Raw genomic sequence first — 16,338 nt, 5'->3', positions numbered from 1 at the left:
CCCGGGGCAAAACAAGGCAGAGCAGGAGAAATGGCCGGGTGTCTGGGTCCCACTCACATTCCCGAATACTTTTTTTCTCAAACAAAATTGAAGACAAAGGCCTAGTTCAGAAGTCTCCCTTTGGCTCTGGGTCATTGGCCACGCGTGGCCCGAGGACGTCTTTTCTGTCCCAGGCTGATGGCTGGGAATCCTCCCTCCGTGCTTCCTTGCGCGGCCCCTGTTGTAGAAAAGCATGTTCTCCTCCAGAGCCGGGGTAGAGCCTGGGCAGCCAGACTCGCAGGACGGCCTGGGAAGAGCGACTTTCTCACACAGCACGGATGCCACATAACCCCACGTAGTAAAGACACTAAAAAGCAAAAACCCGGCTAGATTTCACTAGTTTAGTTTGCTGTGAAGATACAAAGCTGACGGATGTTGGTTCTTGGGCATTAGGACTTATTTTCAGAAGAGCATCTTTTCCTCGGTGGCAGCCAGGATTCTTTGCCAATACGAGAGACCTGGCAATTCCCAGGCACGGATTTGGGGGCCTCCTCAAGATTGCCCCCCATCTCCACCCACCACGTCTGGGCTCTTCACAAATAACTCACAGGCTGAATCTCAAATCGGATTTGAGAGCTCAGTGCCGAGGCCCCCAAACTATTGCTGCGTTTCCCCTGAAGCTCATATGAATCTCGTGGTGTCTGGACTTGGCGTTGTGGGGGAGAGTGCCGGGCAGCCTCAGGCAGGCCACCAAACCGCTGCAGGCCTCAGTTTTCCCGTCTGTGGAAAGGGGAAATAGCACTTACTGCAAAAGGCGGGTCAGACGAGGTCGTTCGTGCTGAGCGTCTCACACGGTGGTGGCCACCCCTGGCACTAGCTGTAAGATGTTATCGTGTCCTTGTATGGAAACCGAGAACTGAAGTGGTTTGTGGGTGACATTCAGTTTAGGCGTAAATTGTGGGGTCACGGTTGGAACTGGAGAGGTTGCTGCCACAGATGCTTGGTGGGGGGACTGGCCTGGGCCGGGGTTGGGTGGCACGTGGGCCTGTGCTGTGGGATCACGGAGGATGCACGGCTGGGGCGCCCCCGACTTTGACAGGACAGTCCTTGGAGGTTGGCAGGCCGGATCCTCAGGAAGTCTGGAAGCCATTGGGTGGGGCCGGGCTGGTCCCAGCAGAGGATGTCCTGGTTTCAAATGACTCGGGGCCTGTACCCTGTCCCTCTACTGACTTCTCTCTCTCTCTCTCTCTCTCCACTTTTTCTCTCTGCAGCCTTTGCTAGGGAAAGCCTGTTTGTAAGTATTTTTCTGTGACTAATTTTGCTCCTCGCACCTCTTTCTCCTTGCCAGTTTGGCCTCCCGCCTGATAAAGTGTGGAGGACCATGACAGTTTTGGTCATATCTGACAGAGAAAGACGGCCTTGGGGGAGGGGGAAGGGATTCATGAAGTTTTAGAAAAAGTTGCAAGAAGCAATGTGGCCCCGCTGTCTCCGGCGCGTCCTGCTGCCCCGCTTGCCACAGCTGCCTTCCTGCATGTCCCTTGGGGTCCTCGTTAACTGTTAGTACTTGCAGTGGGCCTGGCTTGATAATAAACCTACCTTTTTCCCTCAAGTCCGATTTTGGTGCCAGGCTGGGTCTTATGCCCGATGCATCATCTTTTAAGTTCTCTGCCTCCTCTGGGAGAGGCCTTTCATGTTGAAAGGAAAAGTAACCCAGGGCCTCGTCTGCAAAACAGAGGAGGACAGGCTCTGGAGTGGCAGTGGGGGGGCGGGGAGCGGGTGTGGTGGGCCTGCAACCCTGCAGGCTCTCCCTTCTGTCCAAGCAGAGACCCACTCCTGTGGGGGCTCCAAGACCCTAGCTCTCTGGGGAGGTCTGTTTGGGAACCATTGCTGTGGATCTGGTTGTCCTGTACCAGCATCTGCTTAGCCTTAATGGTCACGACCAGGATTGGGTGCAGCGCTCGAATCAGAACCATTGGTTTCCCCTGTCCTTCAGCCGGAGTTCTGCAGGAAGTTTCTGGTTAAGTGTCAGAATTTCTGGTTAAGCTTCTGTTAAGCTGCTAGATAATTTAGTGTGTCCACTGCTCCGGCGGCCCCCGCCACGGAAGGGGCCGAGACCTTCCATCTTGGAGTTCCATTAACAGCTGCCGTGATATACCCTCTGCCCCAGCCCTTCCGGTCACTACCTGCCCATCCTCCTTTTTGCTGATTGGGTGACCTTGACTAATTGACGCAGAAATGGAACTGGCTTGAGGAGTCCAGCCTGGTGAGCTTGAAAGTGTGGCTTGTTCTTGGAAAGTGGTTGTTTAGCATCATGCTGGGATTAGGTGGCCCCACCTGCAGCGAAATCTGTTTTGCGATGCTTTACAGCTCACGGAGAATGGGCTTGCTTGCATATGTTCCGTGTCTTTGGGCCTTAAAATAACTCCAGGAGGTCTGTAGGGCAGTTCTGTCCGTTTTTTACCAGATGGACGAGGGTAGGGCCCTTGCCTATGGCCGTCCAGCTAGTCAGTAGCAGAACTGGGACTTGAATGGGTCCGTCTACCTCTCCTGAAGGCTGACTGCCTTCTCTGTGCTGGCTTCTGGCCGCAGTCAAGGCACTGTTCACCTACCGCTGGCCGGGGCACCTCTGACGTTTGAGGCCCATGGGGCATCGCCCAGAGCTGCTTGGATGTCCTTTCTAGCTCTTGCAGCCTCTCCCATGCACCTGCCCTCTGCAGCTGCGGTGTGTTTACTTACTGGTGGGCCTGTCCATGAAATTCAGTCTTAAAGACAATCTGTCCCCTGTCTGGTAGGAGCGTTGTAACGAGTGCTTCTAGAGCAAGAGTTCTCCTGGTGTGAAAACTAGCCTTTGGGTTTGGAGGCGTCTACTTTTGCATCTGTGCACATCCTGTTGCTTCTGAGCCATGGCCTGATGCTGCCAGGAAAGACACCTTCCTGCTGGGAGGGTTGCCCCTCGGGCACACCCTCCCCACCTTCTAAGGTTGAACTTGCCTGTCTCTGTGGCTTATGTAGTGCCTTTGGCTAGAATCCCTGCAGTTCAGCAAAAGTATATGCTCTGGACCCGTCACACCTGCACCAGCGTCCAGCCCCGCCTGGGAGTGTGAGGCCACGTCTGAGATCGCAGATACCCACTTTTGCTACTCAAGTCAAACCAAACCCGGTTTGGATCTTGGTTTTATTGCTCTCCGTCTTTGGACTTCTGGGCAATTCTAGCACTTCTGCTTCCTCGTCTGTAACATGGAGACAGGAACAGCACAAGGTGTTTTGATCATGAGAATATAGATGTGGAGCTTAGCAGAATGTCCAGCACATAGTCCGTGCCCGGTGGACACTAGCCGTTATCACGGGACAGACGGTGCCCTGTGCTTTGCTGGGATGCCCAGGGTGCTCGGGTTTGCGCTCCCTCTGCATTTGGATGCCCGCCTGTTCCTTCTGCATAGGCCAGTGGGGTTTCTTCTCCTGAGCAGCAGGAGCACCAGGAGACTGGGGAGTGGGGAGAACCCCTGGGGGCTTACAGGTTGTGGCCTGAGGACACCAGCGAGATCGTGAGATCGTGGTTTCCTGGTTAAACGGGCCCGCCTGCCGGGTCGGGTGCTGCATTCGGCTCTCCTCCCCCGCTGGCAGCACTAGTGCTCTGGGCGGCGGACCATCGGGCATCCTTGATTTTTAAATTTCAAATGCACACGAAAAAGAAGATACTACTAAAGATGTTTTGTTCTGTTCTTCTTTCCCAACATGTTCTTCCCTTCCCCCCACTATGCTTGAAAGACGAACTGTTTGTCACATTTTCTCAAAGTTTTCTCCTTACTAACCTTGGAAAGGTAAATGGCTCGGTGCATGCCCCTCTCTGTCCCCTCCCCCTCTCCCTGAGGCATGGCATCTCAGCCTGTCCGGGCATCTCGGTCTGTGTGGAGACTGGCCATTGTCAAGTCTGTGACTCATACACCCCGTGTCGGAGAACACGTGTTTTTTTAAGAGCAGCACCATTGTCTCGAGGTCCTCTCGCTCTCTCTCTCTCTCTCTCTCTCTCTTTCTTTCTCTCGTTTCCTTGTTTCCCTCCATATGGCCTGAGCCAGGGCACCATGCGTGAGTGATGTGACGTGGCCCGTGCCTGCACTCCCCAGTGTCATTGTTCTATTCGTCATCATCCGCGGGCGCTCAAAGCCGTGGGCGTGCGAGGTCAGAGGGCCAGCTGGAGCCGGCAGCTGCAGTGGGGCCGGGCAGCGCCTCGAGCTCCCTAAGTGGTGGGCTGCAAGGCTGCCAGGTCCTCCTGGGGAGACCCCCACCCACAGACACCGCCGCATGGACCTGTGACCCGAGGTGGCGGTGGCCTGGGCTGAGTGGGGGTTGCGGGTCCTGCGAGTCTCTTCTGTCCAGGCGTCCCCACTGCGGACCCTTGGTTCTGCGCGGGAGCAGAGGGGGCCGCCAGGATCCCTGCACCCCTGTGTGCCCGCCTCCGCTCCCCCTCCCCCCGCCCCCTTCACACGGCCTGGGCGGAGACAGGAGGGGAAAGAGCACTTGGACCAACTGTTTCCTTTCTTGGTGAGGTGGGTGGAGGTGAGGCGAGGAGCGTGCCGCGTGCCCTGGCAGCTGCCCTCCGGCCCCAGCTTTTCAAGGGGGTTTTGATCCTGGTCAGCATCATAGGTAGGGGTGGGACTTCCAGCAAGGACTGCTTTTGTTACAACAGGAAGAGAGCTTTAGTGACACGCGTCCTTGCCTGCCTGGCGTCCTTGCCTGGCTCCTCCCTGGTGCCGTCCCTCCGGCCAGTGGCACCCCTGTTCTGGCTGCCCGGCCCGTTCCTAGAATCTGGGATCCAAGGGCCGGACGCGCGGTCTACTTGAGCAACTTGGGAGGAGAGTCCGTATGCTTCGTTGGAGGGCCCCTGGCCCATCTCCTGCCCTGGGGGTGGGCGGGCCGGTCTCCAGGCTCTAAAGGGCCGAGGGCTGGAGGGCTCCTTAAGTGCGGGCGCTCGGTGTTGCCCGGAGCTCCGACCCACGAGAGCTGCCTGTTCTCCCCCGCCTCCTAGAAGCAGGTGCCAGGCCTCTGCCCCGAGGGCCCTCGCCCGGCCTTGCCCAGGCCCTTCTGTGGGGTGACGTTGGGCTTAACTTCCACCACGGCCCTGGAGGCCACCTGGGCCTTCTTCCACCCATTTGGCGATGACGCTCTTCTGGGGTCGTGCTCTTTGTCTGAGGGAGGGACGTGGTCTCCGTCGCATGGCTTTAGTCTTTTTGGCTTTAGGAAGCCTCGTGGACAGGAAATAATAATTCCCTTTCCTCGCCCCTCTCTTCTCCTGGAAACAGAACATGAAAGGCACCCAGAGCAGCATCGACTCCAGGACACACTGAGGCCGGACCCGGCGGTTCCATTCCAGTTCCATTCCTGCAGCTTAGTTAGTGCTTTTCCCATCTACCCGAGGCCAGCGATCCCCAGGACTTCTTCCGGAACGGGGTGGGTGGGATCGAAGAGGGGCCTGCTGGTCAGAGAGAACCAGGCCCCCGACCGCGGCAGGGCGGCCGAGACCCCCAGAGGCCTCTCCCGGGGGCGTGTGTGGGGTCCGCGCCCTCTCCCTGGCCTCGCTGACCCTCCACACGGCTCAGGAAGGATGATGAGCCGTTGAAGAGGAGCTGGGAGAAGGCCCCGAGGAGGGGATGTTGGCCTCCACGCTGTTTTGTTTTGTTTAGTTTCTATGATCCTGACCTGGTATGTTCCCAGCTTGGGGAGATGACACTTGGCCCCAGAATCCTAGAGTTAAAGGGGGGGGCCTAGATCCCAGTTGCTGAAGAGGAAGCGACGGTGAAAACTTTTACAAGGCTCTTCTGTGCCTCGTGGCTCAGACGTTGCCTCGTGAAGGAAGGATTCAGGCCTGCGCCGGGCTGGGGCCAGAGGTGCAGGGAGAAGGCTCTGAGCCAGACGCGCCTGTCTGATCGTTAGCCACCTGCCGCGGGGCCACACACCTTCCTTCCTGGGTCTGCGTTCTGCCTCTGCAGACGCTCAAGGACAGTCTGGCTGTGTCAGCAAAAGGAAATACTGTTCCAGAAGAGCCCCAGGGCCTCCCCCCCTCCCCCTCCCCCCTGAGCTGCTTGCTCTTGCACTTTCTTAACTGGCAGAAGGCGGGATGGGAAAGTTGCACCTTCTCGTCAGGAACCTTGATGTTTGGGATTCGTGCCCTTGGAGGCTGGAGCTCGGAAAGCATGTGGGGAATGGGGCATGCCCATGAGATGGGGAGCTCAGGGGGACCCCAGTCAACCAGCGGGCAGCAAGTTGTTCGGATCCTTGCAAGACTGACCCGGGAGATGGAGCAGAGATGATCAAGCCTCTGGCCTCCTTCCTTCAGGATGTTCATCGTCTCCCTGCGCTTCCCACGTGGGGACGGTGGCCCAGCCGAGACGTCCCCTGTGGCCGCATCCTCCAAGAGGCTGTCTGTGGTCTCCTGGCGGGACTGAGCTCAATCCTGCATACTTTTGTGGAGCATCTGCTATACACCCAGCATGGTCCTGGGTTGCTTTATTCTGAAGAAGAGAATGTCCTCACTTGCCTTTGGCTCCTGTGGCATTTTTGGGGGTGGATCAGAGCAGGGCTTGTGGGGCATGTGGTTCTGAATACCTGTAGTTTCTGCCTACTGGTTTCTCCTTGCTGCCTCCATGGACTGGGGATGAGGAGGGGTCCTGAGGCCCAGAAGAAACGATTTGGAGACTCCGTGGTAGAATTTGCCCAAATGACCCTTTGAAGAATCTCTAAAAAGCTGGTGCCAAAGGTCACTTCCCTTGCTCGCCCTCTGCTTTCGAGTCGGACAGTCTCACCCCTCTAAGCTGACAGAGACGTGTACTGGGAGTGGGCTCAGGGTGGGGGGGTGGGGGGCTTGGACATCCAGACCGGGGGCTGGACAACACGTGTTTTTCTGGTTGGGGTTCAGTGGGACATTGGGACATGCTTCCGATACCATACAGTCAAGTTCGTGGGTTTCGCACCGAAACATTCAGATCCTCCCCCATAATTCCCCAGTTGGGCACTTTGCCCGAAACGATGTCTGCGTACCTGTGTTCCTGTGTGGCCGAAGATGGTCATTTTCCCTTTCCTGCCATCTCGAGTCTCGTCAGACGGCGAGTGTGCGCGCACGAGCGTGTGCTTGTAGGTCGGTCATGTTTTTAGACCAAGGGGCGTGCAGCTCTGCTCTTGAGGACAGCTTTCTTAAGTCCCTCTTTCTGGCCTCCTTGTCACGCTGGCCGCCAGAGCCAACTCTTGAGTTTTGACCCTTCCTACCGATCCACCTGGGGCTGTGTGTGGGTGCCCTCCCCCGGCCTCCAACTGCTGAGGTCAGTACCTCCGGAAGGGAACATCCCGAACACTCCGTGTGTGAGGGCCCAGATGGGGCGAGAGGACATAAACACGGAGGAGGAGAGAGACCCCAGAGAGAGCAGAATGCTTCCCGACTGAAAGCCGGGATCGGACTCGAGGCGCTGGATGGAGCGTGTGTGTGAGCTGTGGTCATGGGGCTACTGATACTCCATCGCTTCTCCCCCCTTACCCCCCGAAAAATATCTGGGACCAATTTTGTTAACTCGGCATCGTTGTTTTTGGGGTGGGCTTACCCCCTGTCCTTACTCTGTCCTGAGACCACGGGCGAAGCTCGTCATTCGCGGGGAGAAGAGAAACAACCACACCAATGATGTTTTCGTTTGTAATACTTGAAATTTATTTTTTTATTATTTTGATAGCAGATGTGCTATTTATTTATTTAATATGTATAAGGGAGCCTGAAAATAGAAAGCTGTATAGATCGGGCTTAGTTGTTCGTTGGTTGGTTTGGGGGCCTTTTACGTGTGACTTACGACTTTCTCTGTGTTCTGTATATTGTCAGAATTAATGACCTGGGATGAGGGGTGTGCCAGCTTTTCAAATGGGATGCTTTTCAGAAATTTGTATATTTTGCAGTTGCCAGAACAATAAAATACCTGGTTGAAATACGCTGATGAAGTGCACCTCTGATCCTTTTCTGGGGTGGGGGGGAGGGCGGTGGCGGGGGGTGGGCGGGCAGAGGAAAGTGTTTAGTTGACCCTTGTGGTCAGTGCACCAAGTGTCTACCACTGGGCTCTTGACCGACCTACCACCGGTCTTGTCCTTTAAACGGGACGTGCGGGTACGGATTGCCGACATTGAGCCGTACGATACGGCCGTCCCTTCACGGCGCACAGACCGGCCCGTGTGTGTGCCCTTGCTCCTCAGCCCCTTCAGCAGAAGCGTGCTCACACAAGCATGGCTGCACGTGATGGCCCCGGGCAGAGTCACAGGAAGGCATTTGGTGTTAGGTTCTGGGATCCTTCCACGTCCCTGCCCTTCCCCCCGCCCCCTTGTCGCCCCTGTCCAGTTTCTGCTGGGGAAAAGAAGACTCAGTCGAGCTTCTCGGGCCACTCTGCCACGCCTGAAGCGAGGTGTTTGACTTGAGCACCTTCGTCTCTACAGAGAGGACCCTCTAATGCAGGCAGGGCTGGGGGCTGGGGGCTGAATGAGAAGACCCGTGGCCCCTGCTGTTACAGGCCAGAAACAGACCTTGCTCCCAAGTTTAGTCTTTCTGCCTCGCTGACACTTTCTCCAGCCTAGCTGCCAAGAGACCCAGGAGTCAGTGGTTTGGCACCTCCATTTTGAAATGACTTCCGAGGTTCTCTGCAACCGGCATGGCGGGCAGAGCATTTTGGTCAAGGGCCTCGCCTGGCACTCGGAGCACAAACACCCACCGTGCGCTGGGCCTGACCCACACTTCAGGCCAGCCTCTCAACTTCAGAGCCCACGGTGGAGCGCTCGTGACGTGTTGGGTGCAGGGCTCAAGGGAGCAGCCTTCACAGACGTGGGTCTCTGTCCCTAGATTGGGGCCGATCTCTCAGGTCATCTACCAAGGAAATTGGAAGGTGGTCCTGGGAGAGGTTGTACGCAAACTTCAAAGCCCCGGGCCCACCAGGTGGTGGAAATCTGCAAGTATCATGACCTTCTGGGCAAGCTCTGAGATGCATGTGTGACCTTGGGTCAGGGCTATAATGACAGAATAAATATATTTTTTAAAGATTTTATTTATTTATTTGACACACAGAGAGCGAGAGAGAGAGAGAGGGAGAGAGCACGAGCAGGGGGAGTGGGAGAGGGAGAAGCAGGCTTCCCGCGGAGCAGGGAGCCCGATGTGGGGCTCGATCCCAGGACCCTGGGATCATGGCCTGAGCTGAAGGCAGCGGTTTAACCAACTGAGCCACCCAGGCGCCCCAATAATGACAGAATAAATATTGACGAAAGGGTGACCAGGTAGGCAAGTGGGGGGGGAGAAGAGGGGCAGAAAGCTGCAGGAAAGTGAATGCCAGAAGGAAATTGATTCGTTACTGAGGTCCTAAATACGAGCCAGACACGCTGTGGCTCTTTGTACCTTGAAAACCACAGTGGGAATTACCCTGTGGCAGATAAAGTCATTATGCCAGGTACTAACTGCTGCAGTGCTGAAGATTTAGTTAACCCTGTTCGATGATCCTTAGGGGTGCCCCAAGAGGTCAGCCTGTTACTGTCATGCCCGTTTTAGGGATGTAGAATTCGAGACTCAGTGAAGGTAACTTAGCCCTTACCTTGGCAGGTAAATTTTAGTGATTCTAATCCAGGTATTTGGGACTCTAAAGTTTGTGGCTTTAACCATTATAGAGTGTCCCTTCCATGTCTCCTCGGTCTTTCCACAGTAATGTGAGTTAGCAGCAGAACAGGTGAGGGGTCCGCTCAGCGTTAAGCTGCTTGCCTGTCGGCTGGGAGGCATGGGCTAATATAATACCTCCCAGCTGGTGGTCAGGTGGTCAGGGTCTTTAGAGAAGTCATCAGCAGCCCATCAGGAGAAGACGGGAGCCCTGGCCCAGTTTGTGGAAATCCCCAGGTAATCTCCAAAATCTGTGTGGGCAGAAGTTCCTCCCAAGAATTTTACCAGCACCTCCGAAGAAGCAGCAGATGCATTGTGCCATAGAGGGTGGGAGGCCAGGGAGGGGTGGGGAGTGGGCAAATGGGGGCTTGGGGGGGGGTTTACCTCTGAGTAAACAGAGCTGGTGGCCTCACTCTTGGCGGGGCTGGGCGGTACCTGCGTTCCCGATGCTAGACGCTCCCCACCCGCGGTCCAGACCTGCTGGTGGGGGCAGCCAGCCAGCCTGACTCGTCGCACTTTGGCCTTGGCTCATTTAACGTTTTTCTCACCAGCAGTGTTGGGAATGTTTAATTGGGGAGTATTTAATAAGCAGAACTGGGAAAAATAGTCCACTATTTGAGAAGAAGCTAATTAGACCATAGCATTGCACCATCCGTTTGACCTAAGTGTTAAAAAATACCAAACTGTTAAAAAGGAGAAAAAAATATTGGGTGGACAAAAATCAAGCTTAAAAGCAGTAGAAGAAACCACAAAGGAAATACTGAGATTCCACAATGTAAATATTTTAACTTCAAAGTCATTACCAACCATTGTGAGGAAAAGGAAAGCAACATGCTGAGAAATTTTACAATAAATCTGACCCCCCCCCAAATCATCCTAAAATACAAATTGAGAACATATCCAGAGCGATAAGGAAAACACAAGAGACTCTTCTAGATTCCCAAAGGCTTTTATTTCATCTCTACCATAAACCTCTACAGTCTTTTAGACTAAAGACAGGGCAAGTGAAGTCTGGTGGAGTTAGGTCCTGAAGGTTGTTTTATAAACTTCTTGAGCTACATTTTTCCACACAGCATGAGTGGGCTTAGATTGGGATTTTCTCAGCCCATGAGCAGGTCTTTACGGTCAGTGCATTGATGGTTCGGGTAATCTTTTCAAGGCACTGGTTTCAACCTATAGGTTCTGACATACTTTTAAGACCATACTAAAAGAGAACCCCCATGAAGACAACAGAAGCACCTCAAAACGTGCTACTTCTGCCACTTAGGACTAAAGAGGATTGCTTGCACACCCCTGGAGAGAAGTCTTTGGAGATATTCAATAGCTCGTGTGCCAATGGCAGAAGCCTGATGTCTTTTGTGTGCAGGGATCATTAGCCAAATAGGATTCAGGGCACAGGGGGAAGTGCAGATTGGGGTAGGCTGGGGGGGGGGGGCGACTGTAAGAAAGAAACCTAACGGTGGTGGAGAGGACGGTGGGCTTAGCGGAGAGGTGTTCCCCATAAGCAACATGCTTCATGACGTTGCACTGTCAATGAATCCCTGATGCTGGGGTTGGATGGGGGTTACAGGTGAGCTGTCCCTTTTCAGTTCCTCAAGGCCTAAACTAAGCTGCAGGCATCAGAGTGACTCTACCTCCGACATGTTGGATTAACTGAACAAAAGATGCCTCACCTGGATATTCTGGCAACTACATGTGGTGAGTGAAGGGGCGGAGAGGATCCTTAAGGCCTGGGTGGGACTCAGTTCATTTCCAAGTCCTGACTGTGTGGTGGAATGGGGGGCTGGGGTGAGGAGAGGCGGGCAGCCTGGTGCGATGAATTGACCAGGCATCCCCAGGCTTTGGAGACCGACGGTCTTGTGTTTATCTCTGTCCCGCCCCATTCCAGATGTGTGGTCTTGGACAAGTTACCTTCATGTTTTTAACTTGTTTCCCATTCATAAAGTGGAGAAGTTCATTCATTTTTTTATTATCAGATGCACCATCGATTTGTTAACTTCTCCTGCAAAGTAGAACAAACCATATGCACATCCAATGCAAGACAAAATTCAATTTTTGGATGTGTTAAATGGAGACAAAATTTCTCCTTAGAAGCGAAGAAATACCATAATTACTTTTCAGTCTTTTTGTGAGGACCAAATCATATAAAGGAAGAGAACTTGACAGTTCCTGGCAGGAGTAAGCACCAAAGTGGTAGCTATTAATTTAATAATGTACACCGGGTGCTTTAAATGCAAAGTAGATATTGTTATTCCCACTTTATAGATGTGGAACTGAGGCCAGGAGAATGTAAGGATCCTGCTTGGGTTTGTTCAGCCACAACTGGGGGTAAGCCCTAGGTTTGTCAAACTGCCAAATCATGTAGCCTAAGAACCACACAGCTGAGCCAGGCCCTGCTGGATGAATCACCAACCACAGGACTGAGATTGAGTCCCATGTTAATTAGTGAGCAGGCTTTTGTGTCCTGGGGCTGTGGAAAGGTCTGTGTGCATCCAGGTGAAGAGCAGATTTTCTTTAAAGGGCTGTGATTCAGGATGCTTGCAGAGCCTTGAAGACCAGATGTCCAGTGTCTAAGGTTCTGTGTTTTCCCCTTCTTACCTCTTCCAAACAGAGAGTGTAGCCCAGCATCTTTGGGGGTACCCTATTCCTGGGTGTCCATGGAGACTTTCCCAGGGGGATACATGCATACCTCGTTTTAGGGGAATAGAGTTCCAGATCCTCAACTTCCACATTCACTCCTTCTAAAACAGCCTGATAAGTTTGCTTACCTTCACAATTGCAATGGCCTTTCTCTGCTTTGCACACAGAGGGCAAACCCCTCACCCACCCCAAAAACAGTTACCAAAGTGCATTGCCAGGGCACCTAGCAGAGGGACTCCTCCTTTAATGATTAACCCCTGGCGCTGTGAACCCCCAGGGATTTCTTTCCTACCCTGGCTGTCTATTAAAGGTAGAGTTCCGCTACTACTGGAATGTTCGGAATTGAGAACAAGTAAAGTACTATAAACTAATGCAGCCAATCCCCAACTTTCTGAGCTCAAGACTCTTTTACACTCTTAAATATTATTAGAGACTCCAGAGAGCCCTTGTTTATATGGGTTACTTCTACCCATATATAGTGTATTTGAAATGAGAACCATGAAGTTTTAAAATAGTACATGTGTCTAATAATTTATTTTAAAATAACAAACTCATTACAGGTGATAGATAACATATTGTAGGCAAAACAACTGATTTTCAAAATAGGAAATATATAGTGAGAAGGATGGCATTTATATTTTTTGTAAATCTCTTTCATGGCGAATTCTCATATCTGATTTGGTATTCCATCTGTTGTGATACATTTATTGCTTGTGTTGAAGTATATAATGAAAATCTGGTCTCACACAGATATGTAGATGAAAATGGGCAGAGTATATTAATACCCTTTTTGGATAATCATGAGTATTCTTTGATCCTACACCTAAAGTGGACACATTATAGTTTTTTTAAAGTTTTGTTGGGGCGTGAGATCTGAAATGGTATCAGTGAACTTTTCATACTTTGTTATATTAAAATTCATTTGGTTGATCTCGCTCTTTGAATTGACTTTTCATCCATGCATGATTATGTAACATCCAACATAGGTCATTTGGAAAACATGGGTTCACTGGGTTATGGAGATCTTCTAAATGTTGACACATTTCAAAATGTAATATTAAAAAATCATATTGATTTAATATCCCTCTGATCTCATCAGAATAGTCTTAAAGCATTGAAAAACTATCAGTCTTGTAATGATAGATGTGTTTTCTACAGTTCTGATCTTTATGTGAAAACTTGAAATTTCCAACAAATACGGTCAGTTGTTTTCCACCGTGAGAACTCGTGGCATTTTTGAGAAACTCTAGGTATTGTTTTTATAATTTAAACCCCTCCTTTTTTTTGTCAAGTGGAAATCTGATAATTCCTATGCATAAATCCTTTCAATGGCTACCCATTCATTTCCCACAAGAAAAGGACAGGATGTCAGCATGACGACAAAGTCCCCAAGCCAAGGACCCTTCTGCTTACCTCTTAATCCCTCTCTCATGGCCTCCAGGCATTGCGATCCCAGCTGCCACCATCATGAGCCTTGCACTCCATTCTTGAACTTCTTCACTTTCTCCTCTCTCTGCCTGGATCAAACAGAGAAAGACAATTATCATATAGTTTCACCCGTAGGTGGAATGTAAGAAGCAGTGCAGAGGATCACAGGGGAAGGGAGGGAAAACTGAGCGGGAAGTCATCACAGAGGGAGACAAACCATGGGAGACTCTTAACTCTAGGAAACAAACTGAGGGTTGCTGGAGGGGAGGTGTTTGGGGGGATGGGGTAACTGGGGGGATGGGCATGAAGGGGGGCGCGTGATGTGATGAGCACTGGGTGTTATACGCAACTGATGAATTACTGGACGTGACATCTGAAACTAATGATGTACTATATGTTGGCCAATTGAATTTACATTAAAGAAAAGATACATCCATTCTGTTGAATAAATCATTGAGCAGTTTAACGGCAGACATAATGGATGGATCTTTCCTCTCTTTTTTGGTGTTATATACACCTACCTCCATCGCTACCCAACACTTCAATAAATATATGACTCTAAGGAGGGACTCCAAAAAAAAAAATAAATAAAGATAAAAATGAAACTTAAAAAAAATTACGATCCTTACTTTACAGAGTCACCGTTCGTTTGGACTTGCCCAGGATGCCTGGGTTCTGGGGGCAACTGTTTAGTCACTAGCTATTAGAATAAAATCCATGTAATTAAGGGAATATTCATCAAGCACTACACATGCGCTTGCTGCTAGGGTGCTGGACGTTTGCCGGCTAGGACCCCTAGATTCCTCATACATAAAATGAAGAGCTTAGACCAGTTCTTAAAAAATTTTTTTTAAAGAGATTTATTTCTTTATTTGAGAGAGAAAGAGAGAGAATCTTAAGCAGAGTCCCTGCTGAGTGTGGAGCCCAATGCAGGGCTTGATCTCGCGACCCTGAGATCACGCACTGAAATCAAGAGTGAGATGCTTAAATGACAGAGCCACCCAGGTGCCCCTGAAACATTTTTATTTTTGAATATTTTAGATTTACAGAGGAGTTGCAAAGATAGTACAGAGAATTGCCGTACACCCCTTATTCATCTTCCCTAATGTTAACATCTTACAAAAATATGGTACCGCCATCAAACCTAAGGATTAACATTAGTACAATACTATTAACAAAACTACAGACTTCATTTGAATTTTCCCCAGTTTTTCGTAGATGAGCTTTTATGTTTCTTGCCAGCTTTGCAGTTCTTTGATTTCCATGAACGACACGCCTTCCGTTACCCAGAATATTAAGCCCCTAATATTCGCGCCTGGGTGGGAGGCGGTTCTCTCGGTTTCCACCTGACCTGTAGGTCAGCATCATCCCGGCTCACCTCTTCCTCATATGCCTTAACTGCTGGGGGAAGATTTCGCTTGGTTCTTCGGGTGAAGCCTGCAGGTTGAAAATATTCTCACGGTAATGCGCTGAAAAGAGTTTTTTGAATAGCACATTAGGTGACTGCTCAGCCTGGAGGGGTTCACTTTTCGTTGTTCCAGGGAGGCCTTCCAATATGACTTGGGAGGGGGTTACCCCCACTGCGTGTCTGCGGAATGGCTACTATATAGGCAAGACTAAGGGTTGGTACGTATCAGAGCTAGAGAACATTTTCAGACTTGGTGGCTCCTTTCAGAGCTAGCCATCTAATGGCTTCACCAGGGATGCTCAGGGCCATAAAGTTCCAAAACAGATAAGGTAGCTGTGTAGAGAAGAAAGCAAGAGCTTCTGAGAAAGAAAAAGAGAAAGGGAGAGAGAGAGAGATTCCTTTAAAAACCACATTGTAAAAAATAAAAAAAAAAGTAAAAAAATAAAAACCACATTGTGATGTTTGGAAATGGAGCAGCCACTGGTCCCAGGACAACAAATTCGGCATCTTTTGTCCGGCTTCAAGAGTCAAGGGAAACTTGGTCCAAGACTTCTTTCCTTTGTTACTAAACCCCAGAAGGCATCAGTGGGTGCAATTTCTGAGGAATGACAAGTATAGAGAGAGCAAGAAGAAGGGAGAAGTGAAGCCCCTGTGACAGCTTCAGAGAAACCACCCCTTCCCTCTGAAAGGAAGCAAGGACGTGGCCCCTCTGAGCAGGCTGCACGTTGGGTCCTGTCATTCAGACGTCCTTTGCACATGGGAGCCATAGAAGCTGGGACATTTTCCTACTGGGGCCTAGTCTTTCTTTCTAACTCACTTTGCGTTTCCCCACACCGGGGGAGGAGGGTGTGACATACATTGGTATTCGTCATTTCATAACTTCAGGGCTTGGGAGTTAAAGTGTTGGCTCATTGTTTCCTCTGCTCATCAGGGGACAGTGCGACCTCAGCTCAGCTCTTTGGGCCTTTCTGGGCCTCAGGTGCCACACGAAGAGCATGACACCAGGTCCCTTACTGGGACTAACAAAGCACCAGACACAGGGAGGCTAAGGGAAGCACATTTAATGACCACCAAACTCGGTTCTCCAAGGTAGCTGGACCACCAGAGGCCACAGGAGGACGGGCTTGAGCAGAGGGGAAGGGAATTTCTAGAGACACTATGGTCTCCCTGGAGCAATCTGCTTGCTCACTCCGTTTCAGAAAGACGTGAACTATATTCCAATTCA

At 51.2% G+C, this 16,338-nt stretch overlaps 1 protein-coding gene across 5 annotated transcripts in view; it reads left to right on the top strand.

Moving 5' to 3' along the window:
• The window catches only part of PFKFB3 (6-phosphofructo-2-kinase/fructose-2,6-biphosphatase 3), a 93,218-nt gene that overhangs the window by 67,385 nt on the left and 9,495 nt on the right, over positions 1 to 16,338 (top strand). For 2 of the 5 annotated variants that reach the window (XM_028114696.2, XM_028114695.2), the window contains one exon: positions 5,280 to 6,820. The exons of the other annotated variants lie outside the window; for them this stretch is intronic. In XM_028114696.2, the coding sequence (XP_027970497.1) occupies positions 5,280 to 5,324 (45 nt within the window). In that variant the 3' untranslated portion in view covers positions 5,325 to 6,820. Of the gene's footprint in view, positions 1 to 5,279; positions 6,821 to 16,338 lie in introns of those variants that run through there. 5 annotated transcript variants of the gene reach the window in all.

Source organism: Eumetopias jubatus, unplaced genomic scaffold (genome assembly GCF_037043125.1).
Source record: "Eumetopias jubatus isolate StellerSeaLion01/CBP00866 unplaced genomic scaffold, mEumJub1_p1.0 scaffold_8, whole genome shotgun sequence".
Classification (NCBI taxonomy): Eukaryota; Metazoa; Chordata; class Mammalia; order Carnivora; family Otariidae; genus Eumetopias; species Eumetopias jubatus.
This window is presented reverse-complemented; position numbering and strand designations above follow the sequence as displayed.